The sequence below is a fragment of the Embiotoca jacksoni genome, unplaced genomic scaffold (genome assembly GCF_022577435.1).
Source record: "Embiotoca jacksoni isolate LCO1_2020_lvr unplaced genomic scaffold, fEmbJac1.0.p SCAF_42, whole genome shotgun sequence".
NCBI classification, from domain to species: domain Eukaryota; kingdom Metazoa; phylum Chordata; class Actinopteri; family Embiotocidae; genus Embiotoca; species Embiotoca jacksoni.
This window is the reverse complement of record NW_027185395.1, coordinates 2,236,186-2,263,150: the sequence shown is the minus strand read 5'-3', so window position 1 is coordinate 2,263,150 and position 26,965 is coordinate 2,236,186. Positions and strand designations below refer to the sequence as shown.

The 26,965-nt window shown below is 42.9% G+C and overlaps 2 protein-coding genes across 3 annotated transcripts; one reads left to right on the top strand and one right to left on the bottom strand.

Annotated features, from left to right (window-relative positions):
• The first annotated feature begins 1,615 nt into the window (after nucleotides 1-1,615).
• Nucleotides 1,616-10,365, top strand: LOC138210056 (thyrotropin receptor-like). 2 transcript variants are annotated; one of them, XM_069168977.1, is made up of 8 exons: nucleotides 1,616-1,684; nucleotides 1,788-1,865; nucleotides 2,878-2,946; nucleotides 3,154-3,231; nucleotides 3,355-3,543; nucleotides 4,333-5,407; nucleotides 5,693-5,870; nucleotides 8,802-10,365. In XM_069168977.1, the coding sequence occupies exons 2-8, from the start codon at nucleotides 1,810-1,812 to the stop codon at nucleotides 8,804-8,806; spliced, it is 1,650 nt and encodes a 549-aa protein (XP_069025078.1). In that variant the 5' UTR covers nucleotides 1,616-1,684; nucleotides 1,788-1,809; the 3' UTR covers nucleotides 8,807-10,365. The 2 variants fall into 2 exon arrangements, with proteins under 2 accessions (XP_069025078.1, XP_069025077.1); XM_069168976.1 differs by lacking the exon at nucleotides 8,802-10,365 and having other exon boundaries at nucleotides 5,693-7,690.
• Nucleotides 10,366-23,556: 13,191 nt separating this feature from the next.
• Nucleotides 23,557-26,893, bottom strand: pomk (protein O-mannose kinase). Its single transcript, XM_069169057.1, has 3 exons — nucleotides 26,759-26,893; nucleotides 25,315-25,599; nucleotides 23,557-24,409 (listed from the first exon to the last, which is right to left on the bottom strand). Exons 2-3 carry the CDS (start codon nucleotides 25,597-25,599, stop codon nucleotides 23,651-23,653), a joined length of 1,044 nt encoding a protein of 347 aa, XP_069025158.1. The 5' UTR covers nucleotides 26,759-26,893; the 3' UTR covers nucleotides 23,557-23,650.
• Between the last annotated feature and the right edge of the window lie 72 nt (nucleotides 26,894-26,965).

Sequence of the window (26,965 nt, the reverse complement as noted above, 5' to 3'; positions counted from 1 at the left end):
AACATCACAACATCAGTTTATTAACATCACAACATCAGTTTATTTATTAACACACAACATCAGTTTATTTATTAACACCACAACATCAGTTTATTTATTAACATCACAACATCAGTTTATTTATTAACACCACAACATCAGTTTATTCATTAACATCACAACATCAGTTTATTTATTAACACACAACATCAGTTTATTTATTAACATTACAACATCAGTTTATTTATTAACACACAACATCAGTTTATTTATTAACATCACAACATCAGTTTATTTATTAACACACAACATCAGTTTATTTATTAACATCACAACATCAGTTTATTTATTAACACCACAACATCAGTTTATTTATTAACACACAACATCAGTTTATTTATTAACATCAGTTTATTTATTAACACCATCACGTTGCTCTTCATCAGTGTTCTTAATAAACGAATTGCATCAGGAGCTTTAAGTGTGAATAATTTACTTCTGCTCGTTCCTCAACATCGTTTCAGCTCCTGATTTCAGTTGATATTCCTGATTTTATTGATTATCTATTCCTCCGACTTCACTCCGCCACAGTTGTGCCTGTACTTGTTAAAGAAGTTGGCCACACCTACCTGGCAGAGTTTCCACTAGACAGCGACTTCCCTCCTTCAGATGACCATCACTACAATCTGACCATGAATGATGACGAGTCCTGCTGTTACAGGACGTCTCAGCTCCTGTCTGCTCGCTGGGTGATGCAACGAACCACCAAACTTACTCTTCTCTTCCTATTTCTCCATCTTACTGCCGGTACTTCATGTTCCTTCATGCTCCTGCAATCAACCGGCGTGAACCAGCTGCATCATAACATTTTAACATTGGTATACTCCACGTCAATACTCCACTGAATCCACTGAAATCTAAAAACAAGTGCCTGCTGTCAAACCCGTCAATCATCAATAAGTTATAAAACAAAGTAAATTCCTGAAGATGAAAGCGTTTTCGTGGTTAAAACAAATGACAGACTTTGACCCGTTCTTGCATTAAACTGCTACAAACCCAAAACCAGTGAGTCTCTGCATTGTGTTTCCTTCTTATTCGTTTGTTTGTGTGCTTTTCAGATGCATCTCCGATGATGACACTCTGCGACATCTGGAGAGGCATTCGTTTCACAACCTGTCCAGGGTCTCGCACATGTACGTAAGATCTGAGCAACCGGATTAATTTAAAGGAAACCTCCCATTGATGCCACCATAAGAAGTCCGATAGTTTCGTTCTGCACGATAAACACTCGCAGTATGTCAAAGGTTTGACCTCCTGAATCAGAACCATGAGGTGTGTGTGTGTGTGTGTGTGTGTGTGTGTGTGTGTGTGTGTGTGTGTGTGTGTGTGTGTGTGTGTGTGTGTGTGTGTCTCTCTCTGTCTCTCTCTCCAATAGACAGCTCAGTGGTATCAGAATTCTGTCCCACATTGACCAAGAGGCATTTAAAGATCTGCCTAATTTAAAATACCTGTAAGTATAAAATCCATTTGTCTCTTTATAGTCGTATTTTCAGAAGGAAGCATTGTAAAAGTTGTATAAACAGAAGTTCGTGTTTGTGATGTTCTGCTGACTCAGCTTTCTTTCACACAGTGGGATTACTAACACGGGTCTCACCTCTTTCCCCGGACTACAGTACATTCAGTCCAAGCAGGAGGATTTTATTTTGTACGTAGCTTTACAGTATAAATATGTCCTTCTTTTGCTAAAAACCTATCAAGTTTAATGTCATGTAAAATATAAATATTTTATGTTTATATGTGTTTAACAGGGAGATCGTGGAGAACGTCTTCATGCAGGTCATACCTGCTAATTCTTTCAGAGGAATATCTCTGAATGCTCTGACTGTGTGAGTTGGACTGTTGAAACCTACATTTAAAAACCAATGTAATGTAGCAGCACAAAGTAGTGGAGGCAGTGGGAGACCAGAACATTCATTTACAAGTAAGGAGGCTGAAACTCCTGCTTCGTTTGAATTGTCACTTCAACATCATTTCAAAACATATTAAGCAAATAGACTTTTTGAAAGATTTCTAATATATCAATTAAATCAGCTTTTGAAATCTGAGTTTTATTTGTTGTGAAATGTGTCCTTGTTGGTGAAACTACGACTTCATATTTGTACATTTGTATCCTGATGGTTTTATATATAAACTCACTTTGATTAAAATGAGCAAAATATTCAGAACAGTTGGGCCTCATTGTAAATAGAACTCTTTTTGTAACCCGATATCACGGAAAAATGTGAAATAGACACGCCGGTCCACTACAGCAAAACGTGACATATACACGCTTGAAGCTGTCTAGGCGTGAATGTTGCACGTTTTCCTGCAGTAGACGAAAATCAAACTTACTGCATGATTAGAGCCATGTGATTTACAGGAAAATGAAACTTTTAGCTACAACACGTGGTTGAGATTTGGAAAAAAATGTTGTCACCTCCTCGATTTGAACTTCATCACAAGTCACGACTTGTACGTGCATGTAAGTTTAAGCCTTTCAAAACGTGTAACTTTCACACCTAGACAGCCCGACTATCCGTGGTGTTACGGTACGGGTGCTCACAGCGACCAAAAAGGACCATAAGAGACCCGACTTCACCAAATGGGTCATTTAATAGAACTATAACAAGTAGAAACTACATTATATTACATATTATATGAAACTCTAGTCTAATTCTATGTTCCCATTGAGGAGGTGGAGTGATATTTCTAGTGATGAGCAGGGTGTGATGTCATGATGATTTGTTCCAAATGTTCAGTTGGCCAATCAGATCTCAGGGGGATTATTGTATAATAAAAAAATAAAAATGTAGAATTTAAAGTTTACACTTGATTCTTTTTTCCTCCTTTTTTTTGTAGCCTGCTGAACAGCAACGGTGTGAAGGAGATCCAGCGGTACGCTTTCAACGGGAGCCGCCTGGAGGAAGTGTACGACATTAATTATGTACAACTTGTGTGTTTTAATGGTGTCTGTGTTTGTGTGTTTGAACTTTACTCACCTGGCAGCTTGAATCCTGTTTTCTTACACAGAAGTCCTGAGGTTTTGTGAAACGTTGGCCTGTATCTGTTACTAGAGGAGCGTTCAGATCAGTTGTGACCGTGCTGCTTTGCCCTCCTCTGTCCTCCATTGTTCAGGTACCTTCACAGGAATGTGGATCTAGAACAAATAGACGAACTTGCGTTTTACGGAGTGATTCACGGCCCGACTCACTTGTGAGTGTCTGGAAAGCACAGAATTAGTGTTCTTGAGGAAAAATAGTGATTTTCATGCATAAAAGAAGCAAAAGCAGCAGCTTTTGTGTCTTAATGAATTCCCGTCTTTGTCCGACCCTCCAGAGACCTCTCGGAGACCAGAGTCCGCTCTCTGCCTTCAATAGGGATGGAGAGCGTTGAGAGGCTCCGAGCGGCGAACACGTGGGCCCTCCGAGCTCCGCCCCCCTTCAGAGCCTTTCTCCATTTACAAAGTGCTGAATTGACGTTCCCGAGCCACTGCTGCGGCCTCCAGATGCTGAAGAGGTGGAGAGGGTGAGTCCGAAGTGTTGGGAAACATTTTCCCACCGTGGTTTGTGTTCCTCGTGTATCTGTTATTTACATAACGACCCTCCGGCCTACGTTGTCCAGACGGACCGACGCCAAGATGAAGCTCCCTTTTTAAATCTTTGGCATTTATTTAAACATTTCACATAATAATAATACTGTGCTTTGTAGATTACTTGTAGTCACTTTATTTTTCTGTTTTTAAACTCCAGTCAGTCGTGTGAGGTCAGTGAGCTCTCTGATATTAACATGAAGCCCTACATGACATCATAGCAGATATATTATGTATGAACACATGTAGGTAGGTAGGTAGTTACTTTATTAATCCCCAAGGGGAAATTTTTTAATTTTAATTTTAATTATTTTTAATGTGACGTCTTTGTTTTGATGCCTTCGACTGCTGTGTATATTATGTTCTTTTTTTTTCCCCACAGCGGGACTCTTGGCCTGTTTTAATTGTTTTTCAGCGTATAAAAAGAAGTAGCTGTTTACTTAACATTATCAATCTCTGCTGCTTTTCAACAAATTCTTTATTTATCTTTGTATTTCATTTATCTTTTAAAAATCCCTCAGTAGACTGAATTATTGTGTCAGATTAAAGGTAGTTCATGTGGTTTTACACAGCTGCTAGATGACTGAACCAGATGTGCAGATGAAAAGACTTGTTACCTCTTTGTGTAATTGAATTGCAATTCCTTTAACTGGAGAGTCTTTTATATTTGATGGCTGAGATTGTCGTTTGTAATTCTTCCACATTGACCTGAATCTGTGCTGCAGACACCTTGAGGCCGTCCTCTGTAACCTGACCTGGGCTGCTTCAGGGAGGCTGCAGGACTCCTCTGCAGCTTCGTCTGACAGCTATCTGGGACACCAAGTCTCCCGACGTCTGACCGACAGCTTCGGCGTCCCGGCTGCTGGAGACACGAATCCCAAAGGCAGCGTCCCGGCGTGTCCGACGCCGCAGAGCGAGCCTCTGTTCTACGTGAAGTTCTCCGCAGAGCGTCTCGGTGACGGCTTTGACTTCACACTCTGTGATGAACTCCGCAGGGAGGACGGGCTCTCCTGCAGCCCTCTGCCGGACGCCCTGAACCCCTGCGAGGACGTGATGAGTCAGGGCTTCCTGCGGGTGCTGGTGTGGGTGGTGAGCCTGGTGGCCATCTCGGCCAACCTGCTGGTGCTCTTCATCCTGCTCACCAGCCAGCAGAAGCTGTCCGTGACCCGTTTCCTCCTGGGTCACCTGGCGTTGGCAGACTGCTGCATGGGGACGTACCTGCTGCTCATCGCGTCGGTCGACTCCTACACGCGCTCTCATTATTACCGTTACGCCGTCGCCTGGCAGACAGGAAGTGGCTGCAACCTGGCGGGGACGTTATCGGTGTTAGCCAGCGAGCTATCGGTGTACACGTTGACTTTGATCAGCCTGCAGCGCTGGCACGCCATCTTCCACGCCATGAGGCCCGACAGGAAGATGAGGCTGCGCCACGCCGCCGTGCTGATGCTGCTCGGCTGGCTGCTGTGCGGCACGCTGGCGCTGCTGCCGGTGGTCGGCGTCAGCAGCTACCAGAGAGTCAGCATCTGTTTACCCATGGACACGGAGACGCCCGCCGCCTGGGCCTACGTCGTCTCCATCCTCGTCCTGAACGTCCTGGCCTTCCTGGTGGTGTGTTGGTGTTACCTCCACATCTACTGCATGGTGCACGACCCCCGGCACGACTCCAGCCGGTGTGACACCAGCATGGCCAAACGCATGGCGCTCCTCATCTTCACCAACTTCCTGTGCCTGGCTCCCATTTGTTTCTGCGGCTTGTCTGCAGCTCTCCACCAGCCGCTGATGACCATCACAGACTCCAAGGTGACTCTTGCACTTTAATGAGTATTTTCCTCATAGATAGATAGTTACTTACTTTATTAATCCCACAAGGGGAAATTTTTTCTCTACAGCAACATTATAGGTACAGGAAAGCAATAAAACAACAATAAAAAATATTAAATATAAAAATGCACAGTATATACAATAAAATAGAATATAAATAAATATAATAATTAAATTAAATGAAAACTAACTAAACAATAGTGCAAAGATTTAAACAAACAAGAAAACAGACAACCAACGGTTGATGTATGTTCTGCTCCTCAGGTGCTGCTGGTGCTCTTCTACCCTCTGAACTCCTGTGCACACCCGTTCTTTTACGCCATCCTGACCCGGGCGTTTCACAGGGACGTGCTGATGCTGCTGAGCCGGATGGGTTTGTGTCAGAGACAAGCACACCTCTACCGCAGCCAGCTTGTCAGCATTTCTCCACACATGTACAGAGGCACGTCATCCCTGCAGTCCGGCACACGCATCCCAAAACGTACAGCTCTCACCAGGCTACAGAACTGTCTGTTCAAATGTGAATAAAACGTTCTCACAGCACCGGGCAGGAAAACATTAGATTCCTAAATAGCATTCATAATCTGTTGAGCCACATCGACAGACTCTCTGGATGATGTTCCACCCAATCATCAACCATCAGTGATGTCATCAACCATCAGTGATGTCATCATTGGTTTGTGAACGTTATGAATCCTCCAGTTCAGATTCTGTCCGTCACCATCTTTGCTAGTTCGGAGCGGTTTGGAGCAGGAAGTGACCATATTTGGACGAGCTGGGGGAGGAGCCAGCGGTGGATCTGACTGATCTGATTGGAAACCTGACAATACTACGTCCCGCCCACCGATAGCTGTAACCTGACCGCACCACAGGCCTGTCAATCAAACAGACACGCCCCCAAAAACAGGTCTTCTTGAATCTTCTTTTCTAATGAATGAGGGATTATTTTCAGATGGACCTCCAGAAAACTAAGAAGAAGGAGTGACTTTAGCTAACAACACCGAGATAACTGATGGACACATTTTATTCACTTTGGATTTGATGAGAGAAGTTGAATGGGAGTCTATGGAGCCGGAGGCTTTTTGGAGCCGACCTCTAGTGGCACTCGCTGGTATTGCAGTGTAAGACATTTCTGCATCGGGACCATTTTTCAGACCTGAAGCTACGAACACTTTTATAAACAGCCTGTGGTTCCATCAAACAAGACTCATCTATAGACTCTTAACCTGGAGTTGAGTGTGTGTCTCAGCCACCCCATTGTGGGCGGGGCCAAACTGTTGACATTTGTATGAATCACTGCATTGCGACCACAAACAAAGACTTGTTCTTGTAGAGAGTTTATTTTTACAGACTCCTCAGCCATTGTGGTGAAAGCGGGAGGAATGTTGGGGGCCCAGCAGCTCTTTTCTTTTGGCCGGGCCCCCGGCAGGTTGTCTGGCCATGCAGACTTCAAGACACAATGATGACTTAGAGTCTCTGCTCTTTGTGTGACCATGCTGAGAGAAAAGATGTCCTGATATCCAGAGGAAGAGCTTCTGTTCATTCACTAGGACACGATGTTGAACGAGTTTTTGGACATCCAGCGCATAATGCTGCTCTGAATTCCCGATTACATTGAGCTAAAAGAACCTCACTGAAAACAAACATGAAGAAAAACATGTAAAGATTCACACTGAAAAGCACATTGTTATGTATAAATATCAATAAAATAAGAATAAGATTGTAAGAAATTGTTATTTTTTCAAAAATTAATTTCAGTGCCAACACAAACAACAAAGGACAAAGACTAAGCATTGGCTATGACAGTTCATGTGTTGTATATTAGATGTAATAACAGGGACATGATTATTTAAAGCCTTTAATGACACATTATCTTCAATCTGTAAATTCGACTGTACAAGTTAAACTGTAATCCTCTGAAACCCACGGCAACGGCTCTGCTGTCAGGATCCCAGTCTGTTTTCCACAATAGCTTTTCCTGGTATCATTCCCCCTTTTTCTTTTGGTCTTCCATGTGCTTTTGTTTCGGTCTGTGTCTGGAGGGTGTGAATTCCTCCTCTGCCCGCCTCCAGACTCCTCCCACCACCACTCCTCCGATCAGCTGGCACAGCTGTGTCCAATTCCATTAATCACCGCCTGACAGTATCTCAACCTCGGTCCTTCACTCCACCTTCATCAGTCTGTTTCAGTGTTTGTAGCTTCCAGCTCTGAAAAATGGTTCTGATCCAGAAGTGTCTTCAGCTGCAATACCAGCGAGTGCCACTAGAGGTCGGCTCCAAAAAGCCTCCGGCTCCATAGAATCCAATTCAATTTTTTTGTCATTTGATAAATTAACTCTTGCTGATTGGTTTTCTGGAGATCCATCTGAAAATAGTCTGTTGTAAATTATAAAATAAGATTAAAAAAAGACCTATTTTTAGGGGCGTGTCTGTTTGATTGACAGGCCTGTGGTGCAATCAGGTGGGCGGGACGTAGTATCGTCAGGTTTCCAATCAGATCCACCGCTGGCTCCTCCCCCAGCTCGTCCAAATATGGTCACTTCCTGCTCCAAACCGCTCCGAACTAGCAAAGATGGTGACGGACAGAATCTGAACTGGAGGCTTCATAACGTTCACAAACCAACGATGACATCACTGATGGTTGATGACATAATTGATGGTTGATGACATCACTGATGGATGAGTCTTTTGTCCAACACATTTTAACAGTGAAATCAACAGACTACTTTAAGATGTTGGTGGTGATCCAAAGTAACTAAATGGACCAAACCAACGAGGAGGTCCTTTTTCTGGCAAAACAGGAGCAAGTTCTGTCATTTTAACATCATTTGTGGTCAAGATGAAAAATAAGACAGTGTAATGAGTGATGAAGTTTAAATATCTATTAATCTGTACGTCCTACTGAGGTTCTCTCTCACATGACATCCAACATCCAGGAAATAATCCACCTTCTTTCATTAACAAAGAGTTGTCCGTTGTACCCCCTCACTTCCTTGTCAACTCAGTCACATGATTATATTGGCTGACACCAGGGCCCAATCCCAACGTTAATGAGTAAACAGAGAGCTGATCAATGTCTAAGGCATGTCAATTCCCAGATTGAGCATGGAGTGAAGCCACCACCTACCTTAAGGGATGAACTCCCAGATCTCCCACTCCTACTTCGAGAACTAAGTCACTTTGAACTCCTAAATAATATCTTGTACAGGAAGCGGCAAGTAGGATCTCAAATATTTCACCAACTTGTGTTGCCAGTTGAGCTCAGGGACACCGTTCTGACCAGTCTGCATGACCATATGAGTCACACGGATGTTGAAGGTACAACATCTAATCTAAACCTAGCCCTGACAAGTGTGTGTTTTCATCATTAACAGGTTGAACAGTTGCTGAGACATCAGATCACATGACTCACCAGCTCCACCAGGCCCTGAGGAATGTGTTTGATCGCCACCTACAGGACACGATCAGTACTGCTGTTACTGAAGGAACGGTCCTTGTGTGTGAATGCGTCACGTGTTCATGTGTTTCGTACTTACTGCTAACTGATCTCCTACCAGCGTAAACGCAGCCGTAGCCTCCTTCTCCGAACTTCGCCAGCTCCACGTACCGCTCCTCCAGGTCTGCACACACAAACACACATCCATGTTGTACTGGAGCTGTGAGGACCGTCTTCCATCACTGCTGTAACACTGCTCTATGTTTCATCTCAGCTTGGAGCTGTGCTTTACTATCTTCACTTTATTACAGACTCATGTTTCTAACTCAAGGTCCTCTTACTGCTATATTTAACAGCTTTCAGACACATCTCAAAGTCTCCATCAGTAGATGGAGTTTGCTCAGATGAATGGAAATAACATCCATCAGGTGGTTTCAGGACAACCAACCAGGATGGGTTGACTGGTGAACACCATGACTCTCTGCTGAAAGCTCTGGAAGAAGCTCAGTGGACCTTTGAGTTCCTTGTTCAGCAGCTCTCTTCTTGGGAAGCAGCAACGCCAACATGTTGGTTTGGAAAGTGTCCTGAAAGAAATATGAAGAAAAAAAAGGAAACATCAGCATTAATATGGAGAAGTTCTGGTGAACTGTCCAGATGTCTCCTGTGTGAGTGAGACAGTTCTGAGGTTCTGAAGCGTCTTTGTGACCCGGGTTCTGTTCTGTGATGTCACAACTGGACTGCAGCCTCAAAGAGCTCCAATCAGAAGAAGCCTCTTTGATTAGATTAAAAAAATAACAATGTTTGTAAAAAGATGATGAAGATGTGTTCGGTTCATTAAATGAGATTTCCGGTGAAGAAATGTAACAGAAACCTTCAAGAACGGAGCGCGTGGGAAGAAGGCAGCTTTCAACCCTCTGCACTGCTGATATCTTGGGTTACATTTGATCTTGTTTTTTTATGTAGCAGTTTTTACTGTTAACAAATAGGTAGTGAAGGTAGAATTTACTCATTTATATATATTTTACTTGCAGACAAATATAATGGGGGAAAATTTAAATGATTTGCATGGATAATAACTACTAACCTCCAAAATCCTTTATTTTACAGTGAGAAGGTGGGCTACATATATTTTCACATAATGACATTTTATTAGCTATATTTGAGGTTACATTTGATTGTATCATTGAGTGAACATGCATGTTTATATTTTAGTACATATTTGTACATTTCCTTTGGAAAGTGTTCCAATGCATGATGACAATAATTCACAGCAGCCCATTTATAAAAATTTTCAATTGTTAAATGATCAAAATTGTATAAAGTGCACAAATAGCTCTACTTGTAATTGTGATGTTGAATAAGTCCATGTTGCCAAACAGGTGTCAACATCCATCCTCGTCATTGACATCCGGTTCTATCACACATTGACATCTTCAGTTGTCCCTGTGAAGCCGCGATATCTGTTGTATATTTTGAATAAATTGGCGCCAAATCTCTGACCAATCAAATGCTGCTGTTTTGTTGATCACTTCCAGCCAATCAGAGCCGCCGCCGGTTCTCGTTCGTTGAGTTCAAGCTCATCCACGTTAAAGATGCTGTAAAGTAGAAATGAAAATAAGTTTTAAGTTCATCACCCCACAGAAGTATGGGTTGTTAACTACCCATCCAAATTTGAATGAAAAGAACCACAGACAAGTTTGTTAAATTAGGGTTTGAAATCGTGAGAAAATCATCAGTCTTCTCTGCTCTGAGACTGGGGGGCGTGTCCTGAAGGAGCTGAAGCTCCACCCACTCGCTGGAAGGTGTTCAGTGTTCTGTATGACAGTCCTGTGGCTGCAGTTCTTTTCCCCACTAAGCGGTCCGTCTGACATTCAACCTCTCGGGTGACTTTATTCATGATGTCCCACTGGTCCTCTGTCTCTCTGGTGGATGGAGCAGCCTGCTTTATGAAAACAATAGAATCAGAATTTATTTGTCCAATGAGTGAAACATACAGATGCATATAAATCCAGCTTGTCCCCCTGATCTGTAACACAGGAGTCAAACTGGACACCAGAGACAGCAGACAGTGAGTCTCCAACTACTTCAAATGACCTGAATTACAATAGTGGAGATAATAAGAGAGGAGGAGTTAATTTAGTTCTGTAACGATTGCAACATGAACAACGCTGCATTATATCACATCAATTCATTACATCACATCAATTCATTACATCACATCAATTCATTACATCAATTAATTACATCACATCAATTCATTACATCACATCAATTCATTATATCACATCAATTCATTACATCACATCAATTCATTGCATCAATTCATTATAGCACATCAATTCGTTACATCAATTCATTACATCACATCAATTCATTAAATCACATCAATTCATTACATTGCATCAATTCATTACATCACATCAATTCATTACATCACATCAATTCGTTACATCAATTCATTACATCACATCAATTCATTACATCACATCAATTCATTACATTGCATCAATTCATTACATCACATCAATTCATTAAATCACATCAATTCATTACATCAATTCATTACATCACATCAATTCATCACATCAATTCATTATATCACATCAATTCATCACATCAATTCATTGCATCAATTCATTATAGCACATCAATTCGTTACATCAATTCATTACATCACATCAATTCATTAAATCACATCAATTCATTACATCACATCAATTCATTAAATCACATCAATTCATTACATCAATTCATTACATCACATCAATTCATTACATCAATTAATTACATCACATCAATTCATTACACCAATTAATTACATCACATCAATTAATTATATCACATCAATTCATTACATCACATCAATTCATTACATCACATCAATTCGTTACATCAATTCATTACATTGCATCAATTCATTACATCACATCAATTCATTAAATCACATCAATTCATTACATCAATTCATTACATCACATCAATTCATCACATCAATTCATTATATCACATCAATTCATTACATCAATTCGTTACATCAATTCATTACATCACATCAATTCATTAAATCACATCAATTCATTACATCACATCAATTCATTAAATCACATCAATTCATTACATCACATCAATTCATTAAATCACATCAATTCATCACATCAATTCATTACATCACATCAATTCATTACATCAATTAATTACATCACATCAATTCATTACACCAATTAATTACATCACATCAATTCATTATATCACATCAATTCATTACATCACATCAATTCATTACATCAATTCATTACATCACATCAATTCATCACATCAATTCATTACATCAATTCATTACATCACATCAATTCATTACATCAATTAATTACATCACATCAATTCATTACACCAATTAATTACATCACATCAATTCATTATATCACATCAATTCATTACATCACATCAATTCATCACATCAATTCATTACATCACCAATTCATTACATCAATTAATTACATCACATCAATTCATTACACCAATTAATTACATCACATCAATTCATTATATCACATCAATTCATTACATCACATCAATTCATTACATCAATTCATTATATCACATCAATTCATTACATCACATCAATTCATTATATCACATCAATTCATCACATCAATTCATTACATCACATCAATTCATTACATCAATTAATTACATCACATCAATTAATTACATCAATTAATTACATCAATTAATTACATCACATCAATTAATTACATCACATCAATTCATTACATCACATCAATTCATCACATCAATTCATTACATCAATTAATTACATCACATCAATTAATTACATCACATCAATTCATTACATCGATTAATTACATCAATTAATTACATCAATTAATTACATCACATCAATTCAAACTTTGAACCTGCTCAGGTCGAGCCGACAGTTTTTCTCTTTCACTGATGTCCCTCCACCTCCTCCTCCTCCACCTCCTCCTGCACCTCCTCTTCCTCCTCTCTGCAGCCTCCTGCACATGTAGTCGGGCTCGTTTATCCGGACCGGTACCAGTACATGTAACCGAGAGGGTCGGTGATTGTAACGTTACACCGGAGTACAACAACAACAACCCTCATTAATCAGGAGGACTAGATCTCCTCTGGTCCATGTTCACCATCACCCCGACATGTAAAATACAGAGTTACATATATTATAGTTCCTTATCGGAGCTATATTGAGTCGAATAAAAAAATCTGCGGTTATCGGAACATTTTCCTCTGAACTCTGCTACGAGCTCAATAGAAGCTAATTAGCACATTAGCTCCCATTTCATGAAAATAAAGTTATTCTACAACGAGTAAAATCACGTTAGAGGTTTGAACCGCAGACTAAATGTAGCAGAGTTACTGTGGAAAAGTTATCTAGTGTAATTATAACAAGCACACAGAACTTACACTGAGTGGTGAACTGCTGGCGGCGGTGGACGGTGCCGGTGCGACCGGAGGATGAACGGCCGGGAGGGTGAAGCTCGGTTCGGCTGCTCGCTGCGTCCGTGAACTCCGTCCGTCTCCGGTCCAAGTTGGTGAAACAATCCGTCGTGAAATGGTCCCTGCAGAGGCGGCTGTTGGTGTTAATCCTTAAGTCTCCTTGAGCGTGGCTCTTCATGAAATCGATTCCTCTCTTCATCAGTAGGAAATGTAAATAGCGATGCAGCGCTGCTTTGGAGGTTCTTGCTTCCAGGAAAGATGCACTTGCAGGTGGAGGGAGACGTCCTGTAGCAGCTAGCTGATGTACAATAACAATCTGACTATGGCAGGAGGAGCAACTGAAGTCCAGTGGGATGACCTCTTATGCAAATAAGCTGCAGGCTTTTATAGCGTTTCACTGTGTGAGGCGACCTGAAGTAGATAGGTTGGTGTGACGTAGATAGGTTGGTGTGACGTAGATAGGTTGGGTTTTAGCTCCACCTAAAAAAACCTGAGGTGAGAAACTGTTCAACGGTCTAACTCCACATTTCAGTGCGACAAAGTTTTCTAGCTTTGTACATGCTTTCAGTAACTCATTTCACACATATAATGTACTGAGAAGCAAATCATGGAATTTGCTTTAAAGCATCTTTAACGCAGGTTAGGAGGACCTGACGTTGTTTCAATTCGCCATCTGATATTTAATTAATAAAACTCTCAAAGTGGAGATAACGTCGCTCCTTCTTGGTCATCCTGATCAATTTAATGAAGTGACATCCGATCCGGACCTTGATGATAACTGAAACAAAATGTCTGACCAGAGAAGAAGTCCTGTTTTTTGGCAGTGAGTTTTAACTTTATTTAAATTTGTATTGATTCATTCTTGGTAAAGACATGTGGGCAGAGTATCTGAATTAAAAAAAGAACACGTTTGAGAGGAAAAGTCCCACTTAAGTAAAAGTACATCAGCATTAGCAGCAACATGTAGTTCTATAAATATTAGAATAAAAGTCCTGTTTCGTCCCTCTTCTTGATATAATATTATATCAGTATTATATAATATTAAATATGACATCTCTCTGTTGGAGCTGCTGCAGGTGGAGCTGCTTGTAACTATTTTACATCCAGTTTTCTACCTGAGGGGTCATCAGATGATTACTGGGAGAGGAAAGAAGACAAAAACACAAATCTGTGTTTGATTTTTACCACGATATTGTTTATTTTAAACATTTATTGAAATGAAACCATGTTCGTTGGAGCTGTTAGAGATCTGACGACACACTTCTGTTTGTAAAACATCAGGAGACAAATTGTCAGGATCCCTGTCTGACCCTGTGTTAACCTCTGTCAGATAAATTTAGTTGAGTATTTTAAAGTTTATAGCAGATTTTATAATGATTATTGTCATTAAACTGGAGGCTGTCTGTCACCTCCTCTACGTCCATCATCTCAGGTCCCAGACAACAGATGAAACGATGTTATTGTGTTTTCTCTTGTATACATTTATCCTGGATTTTATAAAGCTTGGTGTGCCAGTGAGAATTTTGACATTCGGAGGATGTTGTCCTAAATCTTTGTTGCAGGTGTTTCCGAACCCTCGACAGGTCTGAGGACGGATCTCCATGACGGCTTCATTTTGTAAAATGTACTCTTTTCTTGAGCAGATGGTTAATATATGTTGTTGCATGTTGCTTATTGTTAGTTCTTAAATTATTTTGTTGGTTGGTGTGGTGTCAAATTGTTTTGTATTAAATTTTCTTCACTTTAGTAAAATGTGAATTTCACCTTTTTTTTGGATATGGATGATGATGATGATATGGATCACAGCAGAGATCCAACATGGATGACGTCATGGATCATCGTACGGATGACATCATGGATCATCGTACGGATGACATCATGGATCATCGTACGGATGACGTCATGGATCATCGTACGGATGACATCATGGATCATGATACTGATGACATCATGGCATCCCTGCGTGGTGTTCAGATGAGTATTGGAGGCGTTGACAGTATGTTTAAACTATGATTCAGCATGTTCACACAATATTGTGCTGTACTGAAATATAGTACTATTGTCCAACTGTCACATTTAATCCTTCTGTCTTGTGCCGTCTTACATGTGACATGTGACGTGACATTGTAACAATTCACCCGAACTAATAAAAAGGGGAAAATAACTTATTTTAAAGGAACGGGTGAACCTTATTTGTCGGATGGATCTCCGCCTGCTGACCTCCTCATTAACTAAAAACTCAGGAACTAAACATAACCAAACCTTCACCTTCCTATGATGGCAATCAAAAATATATATTAACAAAAGTGACACAGGTTGGTTATCATTGTGCAATATATTAATGAAAAGTTTCAAATTAGGACACGTCCCACCTGGACGACGTGGCGTCACTTCTCTGATTTAATAAAGAAAATAATCATAAAGGTCCATTTAACGTGCAGATAAAACCGGCCACTGACAATAAATAATTTACAGTCTGACATGATAGCAAAAAAATTTACAAATTACATGTCCCCCCATCACTGACTGTATAAATGGCAAACTAAGGTTACCATGACAACATGTTCATACTAAACAAACAAACCAATCTTTGTTTACTCATTATTACCTTCACCTCCCGGATACGATTCAATTAATGAGGGAGGATCTTCAACATTAACCCTCATCAACAAAAATAAAACCAACACTCACATGTTAAAACTTAATCTTCCAAATGTAGAAGATTTTATAAACTCAACTTATTTTGAAGGATAAATCAACACAAACCTTCTTTTACCAAACGAACTGATTTATCTTATAAACCTGATACAAAATATTACAATTTTTCTCATAAGAACATGTTCTCATGACTTTTTCTTCCAAATAAAAAATACACTATTTTTTGCTTTAATACTCAACGATAACGTTTTCAGAAGCATCCTTAAAAAGTCAGTATTTAGGATTTATAGTTCATTAATTTAATGAAGAAGCTGCGTCTGCTTTCATTCCCTCTGAGTCTTTAGTCGATGTAGGAGGTGTGTGTTAAAAGTTGTTCTGTGAAAACTGGTACAAGCATGATTTTAGCATACTTTTTATATATTTTCCAATAGTACAATTTGTTGTCAGTATATTTGCAATATATTCTTGAAAAAGTCAGTGTATTTGAAATACTAAAAAGTTTCTTAGTTAATGTTTAGTGCTTTGAACTTGATTTATTCAAGTATTTTTGATTATTGATGATTGTTTCAGCTGCTTTTGTAGCTATAAAATCATCCACATGATCATCTGTTTCCTTGTGGAAATGAAAGAAAACCAGTGAAGATGCTCTCATCTCTGGTCTTCATGCTTTAACTGGTGTGACGATGAGGAAACTCTTCAACTAACCCGACAACTTAGACCCAAACTCAAATAAAGCAGAGGGTTAAAAGCTGCCTTCTTCCCACGTGCTCTGTTCTTTAAGGTTTCTGTTACATTTCTTCACTGGAAATCTCATTTAATGAACCGAACACATCTTCATCATCTTTTTACAAACATTGTTATTTTTTTAATCTAATCAAAGAGGCTTCTTCTGATTGGAGCTCTTTGAGGCTGCAGTCCAGTTGTGACATCACAGAACAGAACCCAGGTCACAGAGACGCTTCAGAACCTCAGAACTGTCTCATTCACACAGGAGACATCTGGACAGTTCACCAGAACTTCTCCATATTAATGCTGATGTTTCCTTTTTTTTTTTTCATATTTCTTTCAGGACACTTTCCAAACCAACATGGGCGCCATGTTGGCGTTGCTGCTTCCCTATCGGGTCCCTGTGAAGCCTTCAGGTATGTGGGAAATCTCACCATCAGCTGCTGCAACACTAAACGCTCAACGCAGCATTTTATGTCGTTTTTCTGAAAACAAGCTTTAAAACAAAGTGTGTTTTTACTAAAATCATTTCAAGCAAAGCAGATATTTGTGTTTCCAACTCTTCCTCCAGTTCAGCTCAATTATCTGCAGGAAGATTTCTGTCTGAAGTTACAAACATTTGTTGGTGATCTTCTTGAAAGCAACTGATTGTTTTTTAAATATTGTTTTCATGATTTCATTATTGACAGAAATGAGTTTATCTTCAGTCTGATTTCACAGATGTGAAGCAAAAGTCCTCATCAGACTAAATGGTTTGAGTGTGTTGAATATACGACATCAGTGAAATATTATTACTGTTATCTTTTCACATCAACTTTAATGTCACAATCTGCTTTTAAATCAATTCAATTTAAGCAGTTTATAAACTCTTCAGCACTTTATATGTTCAAATGTAGAAACAACAGCTGAGTAAATGAAGGGAAACATATAATATTAGACATGTTTATATATATTATATACAATATTGAGCTGTAAAGTGGAGTCAAGGTAAAACGTAGAGACATTAAATAAATACTGGAGTGAAGTACTTCAAGTTGTACTTCAGTACAACTGATGAGTAAATGAACCTGGTTAGTTTCTCTAATATTCAATCAATGTGCAGATATTAAAGTAAACAACTGTTTAACTTCAACATGTTGAATATTACAAAACATTTTATTGGATAAAATCCAGATTTTTGTAGATCTATTGAAAATAAGATTTCCTCCAGGTAGTGAACAGCTGATGTTCAACACCTTTCTTTTCTTGGTAGAGAACAAACCCAGCAACGTCTCCATGAAGGAGAAGGAAGAGCGCCGACAAACGAGAGCGGCCACGAGAAGGCAGCAGGGTTTCAGAGGAGCTGCTGAGGTGGCGGCTCGGAGAGCCGAGGGGACCAAGAGGAAGGCAGAACCACAGGAGGAGGTGCCCAGAAAAAGGAGGAGGCTTCTCAGCATCAATAAACCCCCCCCGGCAGAGGGGACGGTGGAGAATGGAAGGAGAAGAGGCGTCAAGAAGAAGGACAGAGATCCTCCCAACAAGAAGCCGAGGGCTCCATATTACCTCACTGACAGCAGCGACTGCATCAGGGTCAGGCCTCACAGGAGGAAGGAGGGGCGTGTTGAGCAGCCAGACACCACAGCTCCTGAGATGGAGGTGGGGGGAGGAGCCTGCAGACCCCCCACCTCCATACAGGAGAGCGTCCCCCTCCCAGGAGGAACCAGGAGAGGTAAGATGACCATGTTACACAAGAAGAGAGCTGCTGAACAAGGAACTCAAAGGTCCACTGAGCTTCTTCCAGAGCTTTCAGCAGAGAGTCATGGTGTTCACCAGTCAACCCATCCTGGTTGGTTGTCCTGAAACCACCTGATGGATGTTATTTCCATTCATCTGAGCAAACTCCATCTACTGATGGAGACTTTGAGATGTGTCTGAAAGCTGTTAAATATAGCAGTAAGAGGACCTTGAGTTAGAAACATGAGTCTGTAATAAAGTGAAGATAGTAAAGCACAGCTCCAAGCTGAGATGAAACATAGAGCAGTGTTACAGCAGTGATGGAAGACGGTCCTCACAGCTCCAGTACAACATGGATGTGTGTTTGTGTGTGCAGACCTGGAGGAGCGGTACGTGGAGCTGGCGAAGTTCGGAGAAGGAGGCTACGGCTGCGTTTACGCTGGTAGAAGGAGACGCGATCAGTTAGCAGTAAGTACGAAACACATGAACACGTGACGCATTCACACACAAGGACCGTTCCCTCAGTAACAGCAGTACTGATCGTGTCCTGTAGGTGGCGATCAAACACATTCCTCAGGGCCTGGTGGAGCGCCAACTGGTGGTGAGTCATGTGATCTGATGTCTCAGCAGCTGTTCAACCTGTTAATGATGAAAACACACACACACACACACACACACATACACACACACACACAACCACACACACACACACACACACACACACACACACACACACAACCTCACCGTCGTCCTCGTGTGTTTTTAGATCTTACAGAGGAAGAAGTTCATGATCCCCAAGGAGGTGCGCTTCATGATGCAAGTCTCCAGCTCAGCGGCCAAACCTTCCGTCATCTCCTTGTTGGACTGGTACGATCTGGATGAGGAGGTTCTGCTGGTCATGGAGAGACCCGTCCCCTCTGTGGACCTGCGTGAATACGTGGACAGCAACGGTCCCCAGGAAGAGGACATGGTGAAGGTACTGCAGCTCCTGCAGCATGCGTGCAACACGTCTTTTAGTAGTCGTCCTTGAAGTCATGTGACCTGATCAGAAGCTCCAGAACACTAGACGCTCCCTTTGGTCCGACCGTGTTGTTGGCTGCTGTTTCTGAGGTCAACAAATAGTTCTGATCTCAACTCATCTGGACCAGAAATCCTAAAACTGCTCAGAAAACTGAACATCTGCAGCTTCATGAAGATGGAAATCTGAACGTGTTGACATCGACAGCAGTCAGATCGTTGCTCTCTTTTAAAGTCTTTACAACAGGCTTCGTATTCAAACGTGGTACCGGCCTGGTGCGTTTAGGTTCACAATACGTGACAGGAAAATCCAGCTTTCTATTAGGGTCCGTCACTAAGTTCAGGAAGATCAAACCCTGATGAGGAACTGGTCCAATCGTCCTCAGTTCCTGAGGTCCACTGGTGTTTGAGCAGCGTTCTGCTGCGTCTGTGATGGTTTTCACTCCTGAAACTTGATCAGAGAGCGAACATCAAAGTTTGTGAAACATTTCTGGGGAACAGAGAGACGTCTCAGGGAGACCAATCAGGTGAGGAGGAGTGGCGAGGAGCTACGATGGTGTTGTCGTGTTGGAGAACCCTGTTACCGTGGCGACCCAGTTTGGGTCCTTAGAAGTGAGCGTTTGTCCTCGGACGCCTCAGAAGGTCCAGCAGAGCTCCGTGGTTTCACTCCGACCCTCAAAGAAAACCAGCTGGTTCTCCTGATGCTCTTCTGCCAGCGTTGGACGGAGACGTCCTGAACGTCTCTAAGGACACGTCTCCAGGATCGTGTCTTCGTGGTCTCTGGACCTCCTGAAGCGTCGCCAGATTCTCCGTTGATGGTTTCCAGAGTTTGATAGTAAATGTGACGTGTTCCCTCTGGTCATGTTCACGGAGAAATCAGAACCAGAACGCTGCTCACAAACACGAGGAACTCAGGAACCGATGATGATGAAGAGATGAAGTTTGGACCAGTTCCTCATCAGGGTTTGATCTTCCTGCTCCGTGTAGAGCAGTCGGCTCTCAACTTGTTCATCTGCTCTCATATTTGCTCACAACCGTCCCACTTTTTGACTTCTTATTGTAAAAAGTCACAGAGTCTAAAGAACATGAAGGAGTTCAGTCTGAGCATCCGTTCAGAGACGGTATCATACGAGCTGGACCGGGTTCTGGTTCTGATTAGACTGAACCATCGCGGCCCGTCGATGGAACAAACGGCCGATGAACAGCTGCCGTACAGACGTCAGCTCTGAGGTTTCTAACATGACGTTCACGGTCCAGCTGAAACCCTCTGTGTTCCTCAAAGTGTTCAACAACTTCTGGATCCTCGTGAACGGGAACATCTGGATGTGTTCTGTGTTTCAGAGCATCATGAAGCAGCTGGTGGAAGCTTCCATTCACATGCAGTCTGCGGGGGTGTTCCACCGCGACCTGAAGCTGGATAACGTTCTGATCCATCCCGGCGTCAGCGGCCCTCGAGTGCGGATCATCGATTTTGGATGCGGTTGCGCGACGCAGAAGGAACCGCACCGCTTCTACTACTCCGGTACGACGTCTGCTTCGTCTCCTCCTCTTCATCCAGCTGTTGCTCTCTGCGGCCGTGACTGTGGTTTAAAAGTGTCCCTCTGCGTTCCCGTCGGCTGTAGGAACCACCGCCTACGCCCCTCCGGAGGTCTTCTCATGCGGAGCGTACCACGACGGCCCGACCACCGTCTGGCACCTGGGCGCCATCATGTACGAGATGCTGGACGGACAGGAAGACTTCTCCACCGTCAGCTTCCTCCGCAGCCCCATCAAAGTCAACAACAAGCTGTCCCGACGTAAGAAAGTTCTGGTTGCGATCCGTCTCTGTGTTTGGGCAGATCTGTGATCTCCTTTCTGCTCTCAGGCTGCCGGGCTCTGTTGAAGGCATGTTGGGTGACGGACCCTGAGAAGCGCGTCACGCTGCAACAGATGAGGCAGCACGCATGGTTGAAGTAATCCTGCCTCCACCCTACGGCCTCCACCCTCCGTCCTCCAGCCTCCACCCTTCCGCCCTCCACCCTTCCACCCTCCAGCCTCCATCCCCCACCCTCCAACCTCCACCCTGCGCCCTCCAGCCTCCACCCTCCAGCCTCCATCCTCCATCCTCCACCCTCACCCTCCGCCTTCCAGCCTCCACCCTCTGTCCTCCCCTTCAGCCCTCCGGCCTCCACCCTCCGCCTTCCAGCCTGCACCCTACGCCCTCCACCCTTCATTAAAAATTATTGAAAATAAATAAAATTTAAACCCCCTTTTGCACTAAAAAAAAAATAAAAAAATAAAAATAGAAACTAAAAAATGTAAAAATCTCTTTCTCGTCTGAATCTGAGTAAATTATTTGGTAACGGATCATAAACCATCCTGCAGTTCTGCAGACCTCCCATGATGCACTGGGCTTCTTACCTCTCACTCTTTAACTCTCTATAACTTATATCTCATCATTACATCTCATTAACTTCCTGCTTCTTCTCTCCCATAGTTTCTTCTTATTATCTGTTGTCTCCATTCAGTTCTTCGCTAGCGTAGTTTCTCTTCTTTCTTTTTCAGATGTCCCGTCATGGAGCTGCATGTCTCTGCTCTGTGATTGTCCACCAACAGTTCATGTCTTGTATCTCTATGCTGTCCTTTTCTCTCTCTGCTCTCCTCTCACCCCAACAACCACGAGGCCGGAGCAGCACAAATCAAAGCTTTGAACTGTATTACTTTGTGTTTTATTCTCATGATTAATAAATCTAGATATTTCTAACATTTATGAAGCGTCATCACTCCTTTAAATCAGGACTTTTTAAGGCTGCCTCTCACAACTGTTACTGTGGAGTATTACAGGAAGTAATAATGTCTTTTTTATTTGGAAGAAAAAGTCATGAGAACATGTTTTTATGAGAAAAAGTCATAATATTTTATATCAGGTTTTTAGAGACAAATCAGTTTGTTTGGTAAAATAAGTTTTATGTTGATTTATCCTTCAAAATAAGATGAGATGATAAAATCTTCTACATTTGGCAGAATGAGTTTTAAAATGTAAGTGTTGGTTTTATTTTTGTTGATGAGGGTTACTGTTGAAAATCCTCCTTCCTGCCAAACCCAAGAGGGGCGGGACCTAACCTCTACCTACCTGTTCACACCTGAACGGATCAGGTCCTGTTCAGTCTCTGTTTGTTTGCTGTAGCATGTTGTTCTCTGTATTGTTTTCCACCTGATTATTCACTGGATCCATTATAAGTAAGTTATGGATCATATTGGTCAAAGTTATCGTTTCTTAGTGAATGTTTAACGCTTTGAACCTGATTTATTAGAGTCACTTAGTTTATTGATGATTGTTTCACCTGCTTTTGTAGCTATAAAATCATCCACATGATCATCTGTGAAGGTAAAACAAAGTGAAGATGCTCTCATCTCTGGTCTTCATGCTGTAACTGGTGTGACGATGAGGAAACTAAGTTACGTCCAACCACCAACATCTTAAAGTAGTCTGTTGATTTCACTGTTAAAATGTGTTGGGACACAATCATCAACCATCAGTGATGTCAGCAACCATCAGTGATGTCATCATTTGTTTGTGAACGTTATGAATCCTCCAGTTCAGATTCTGTCCGTCACCATCTTGCTAGTTCGGAGCGGTTTGGAGCAGGAAGTGACCATATTTGGACGAGCTGGGGGAGGAGCCAGCGGTGGATCTGACCGATCTGATTGGAAACCTGACGATACTACGTCCCGCCCACCGATAGCTGTAACCTGACTGCACCACAGGCCTGTCAATCAAACAGACACGCCCCCAAAAACAGGTCTTCTTGAATCTTCTTTTCTAATGAATGAGGGATTATTTTCAGATGGACCTCCAGAAAACTAATAAGAAGGAGTGACTTTAGCTAACAACACCGAGATAACTGATGGACACATTTTATTCACTTTGGATTTGATGAGAGAAGTTGAATGGGAGTCTATGGAGCCGGAGGCTTTTTGGAGCCGACCTCTAGTGGCACTCGCTGGTATTGCAGCTGAAGACACTTCTGCATCGGAACCATTTTACAGACCTGAAGCTACGAACACTTTTAATACAGTCTATTGTTGGACAATAAAAACATAAATTTGACCACCAAACAGTAAACTGTAAAAGGCCAACACATTTATTCCATATTTATTTCAACACTGTAAAACTACAGCTTGATTCTGTATATTGTACATTTCTGGTGTATTTAGTTACAGCATGTCTCTGAGGCCGGAGTTGTCTCGCACCATGCTGCTGTAGACGGATTTATACACCTTCAAAACATCGAGAGCAGAGGGGCGGAGCTTGGCGTCTTTCCTCTTACACTCCTCATGGATCTGAAAGAGATGGAAATGGACCAGATCCCCTCCAGGAACCCTCCCCATCAGGAACCACGTCACGTCTGGGACCTTCCAGATGTCCGTCTTCTCATCGTAGCCCGGCATCCGGCCGTCAGAAAACGGCTCCTCGCTGCTGCCGGAGGGCCACAGCTGCTCCGGGGCCACGAAGTCTCCCGTCAGCTCCCGGTGACCGCACTTCACCGTCGGGTCGACCCGGGGCAGCGCGTCCAGGTCGTTCACCACCAGGTGGAAGTCGCTGGTCAGCAGGAACTGGGAGAGCGTTTTCTCCAGGCTGTTGGAGTCACACATGACTCTCGTCCCCGCCGGGCTGTCGTGGAGGAAGCGCAGGATGGAGATGTAATCCGTCGCCAGCCTCAGGCGAGTCTGCCACGTGTTGTGTCGCTGGTGATGCTCCTGAGCAAGAACGCTGTCCAAGTTCAGCAGGGAGCCCAGAGGGTGGTGCTCCGTGACGATGGCGTGGTCTTCCAGGCAGAAGCCCACCAGCTGCACCACCTGGGGGCTCTGCAGCACCCGCAGCATGGACAGACCGTGCAGGAAGTCCTCCAGGTAGTCCGGAGAGGCCGGTAGGGACAGCGCCACCTTCTGAGCTCTCCACTCCGCCAGGTAGACCTGAGCAGAGGACACACAACCAACACGTTTTAATTCCTCAACACATTTTCTTTTCTTAACTCTGCAAACTCATCAGAAGTTGCTGATATCAGCTCAATAAATGCTGCCTGTACTTTAGTAGGAGTCTTATCAGACGTATCAGTCCCTCCAGGGAATCAAGATAACGAACACAAGTTCAAGCAAAGTCCACAATATTTGCAGGAGGTTGCAATTTTTGAAACTTCCTTCTATTTTTCTGCAAAAAACGTCATCATCAGAAACCGCTAGTTCAGAGCGGTTTGGATCAGGAAGTGACCATATTTGGATGAGCTGGGGGAGGAGCCAGCGGTGGATCTGATTGGAAACCTGACGATACTACGTCCCGCCCACCGATAGCTGTAACCTGACTGCACCACAGGCCTGTCAATCAAACAGACACGCCCCCCAAAAACAGGTCTTCTTGAATCTTCTTTTCTAATGAATGAGGGATTATTTTCAGATGGACCTCCAGAAAACTAATAAGAAGGAGTGACTTTAGCTAACAACACCGAGATAACTGATGGACACATTTTATTCACTTTGGATTTGATGAGAGAAGTTGAATGGGAGTCTATGGAGCCGGAGGCTTTTTGGAGCCGACCTCTAGTGGCACTCGCTGGTATTGCAGCTTAACATAAGTCCACTTTTACATTGAGTCTATGAGGAGTAGCCTGTCTGCTACACTGTGATCACATGACAGTGATGTCCACCACTCTGTCTGGATGAAACAGTGACTGGACAGGTGTATGACAGGAGTCCCCGTGTTCAGGTGTTCGGCCTCACAGATGAGTTCACTTCACAAACTCCTAAATCTTTTAAAAAAAACATGAGATGTGAACCCGATGTGAGTCACAGGTTTTCTATCAGTTGTAGAGAAGTCCGTGTACCTTCTTGACGGCTCCCTGTCCGACCAGCTTCAGCCTGCGGACCTCTGCGTGTATCTGTGCGCACTGCAGCCACGGCGTGCAGTTCTTCATGGTGGCCATCTTAAAGCGTTGCGGCCCGCAGCCCGCCGGAGGCGACGCCAGCTGCTCCTCAGTCTGATACAGAGAGTCCAGGTACAAGTAGACCAACGCGTTGCTGAGGAGCAGAGCGGCGAGGCACACCGCCACCACGGGGACGCCGGGGGGGAGAGTGCTGCTCCGCCGCTGGTGACCCATGGTGCTCTGCATCTGAGAGGAAGACCGACAAACATGTCAGCAGCTTCCTCTGGTTAAAGGTTCTACCGCTGTAACGTGCTCCGGACCATAAAGGCCGTCCTGAGGTTCCCTCCACGTTAACCAGCTAGTGTTCACTTGTCATTAACGAGCCAATATTGGAGAACACATTGGAGGTTTCTTCCTGTTAAAGGGAGTTCTTCCTTCCCTCTGTTGGAGTTTTTTCCCCGTCGCTGATGTGGGAATTGTTGAATTGTTGGTTTCTCTGTATAATATTGTAAAGTTCTACTGTGAGGACTTTAATGTGTTAAGTGCCATGAAAAACCTGTGTTGTGATTTGGCGCTTTATAAATAAAACTGAATTGAAAACTTATTTTTTGTTAAAATGTATATTTATTGGAGGCCAGAATGACCCTGAATCCTCATGTCTTCATGCAGTGACTACAGAGGAAGCAGCTGTTCGCTCCGAGGACGTAACGGTGAGACATGAAATAGTAAGAAGTAGTTTTGAGTTTGCTTCTATCTTTTACAATTAAAAGTTGCTTTTAGAATAGTTACGGCTTAAAATAACACTGCTGGTTTGAATGTTAACGATACATAATGATACAGGACATGTGATAGGAAGTGAAATTAAAATGTGAGAGACATCATTATAAGAATAATCATGACCCCATCATTGAATTTCAACAGTCGCTTCAGTTCACCTCCTCACTATATTTTTAAAACGTAGAATAGGTACGCAGGGCTAAAAGTGCGCGTACAGGTGCGTTTTGTCCATGGGAGGTTTAAGAGGCCCCTGGTAATTAACCCCTACGGGACCTGCGCTCCTGGCCGCCATACTCCACGTTCAGGTTGTTATTGGCGCTCACTCGAGGTGAAACTTGGCGTGGATATGTTCATGTTTTGCGTGTCTTTGGCCCTCCAGGGGCCCCGTGCGCTCCCACCGAGGCTGAAGACGCGCGGACAAGAGGATACGGAGGGGTGCGCGTGGTGGACCACCGGAGCAGAGGTGACGTTTACCGACCAGTTCCCAGCAGCTGCACCGTCACGCTGCTGTGTTATCTACAGACAGACAACCGCAGCAGGCTGACCGACAGCCAGAAACAACAACAACAAAAACACAGGAAATCAGCTCGTTACGTCAACACGAGCCTCGCGACCTCCGCCAACGTACCTGCCGTGACCCGGTTCACATGGTGTGCCGGTTCCGCTATTTCAGAGTCCCGTCTGCTGCCAGTCAGAGTACAACACTGTTGTTATTTACTGTTTATATGTTTCATGTCCACCAGCAGCCAGGAGCCGGATTAAGAGAAGACTTCCGGTCCGGTTTCACAATAAAAGCGCGATATTTGTCTTGAACATTTACTACCGATGGTTTTTT

What these genes read in the sequence shown, in the direction of transcription:
- LOC138210056 (XM_069168976.1), top strand. Translation starts at nt 1,810, where the DNA reads ATGCAGGTCATACCTGCTAATTCTTTCAGAGGAATATCTCTGAATGCT. An exon ending in TCTCTGAATGCTCTGACTGT is followed by an intron (nt 1,866 to 2,877) that starts GTGAGTTGGACT and finishes TTTTTTTTGTAG; the next exon opens with CCTGCTGAACAGCAACGGTG. An exon ending in ATGCTGAAGAGGTGGAGAGG is followed by an intron (nt 3,544 to 4,332) that starts GTGAGTCCGAAG and finishes TCTGTGCTGCAG; the next exon opens with ACACCTTGAGGCCGTCCTCT.
- pomk (XM_069169057.1), bottom strand. Translation starts at nt 25,599, where the DNA reads ATGCAGAGCACCATGGGTCACCAGCGGCGGAGCAGCACTCTCCCCCCC. An exon ending in GACAGGGAGCCGTCAAGAAG is followed by an intron (nt 24,410 to 25,314) that starts GTACACGGACTT and finishes TCCTCTGCTCAG; the next exon opens with GTCTACCTGGCGGAGTGGAG.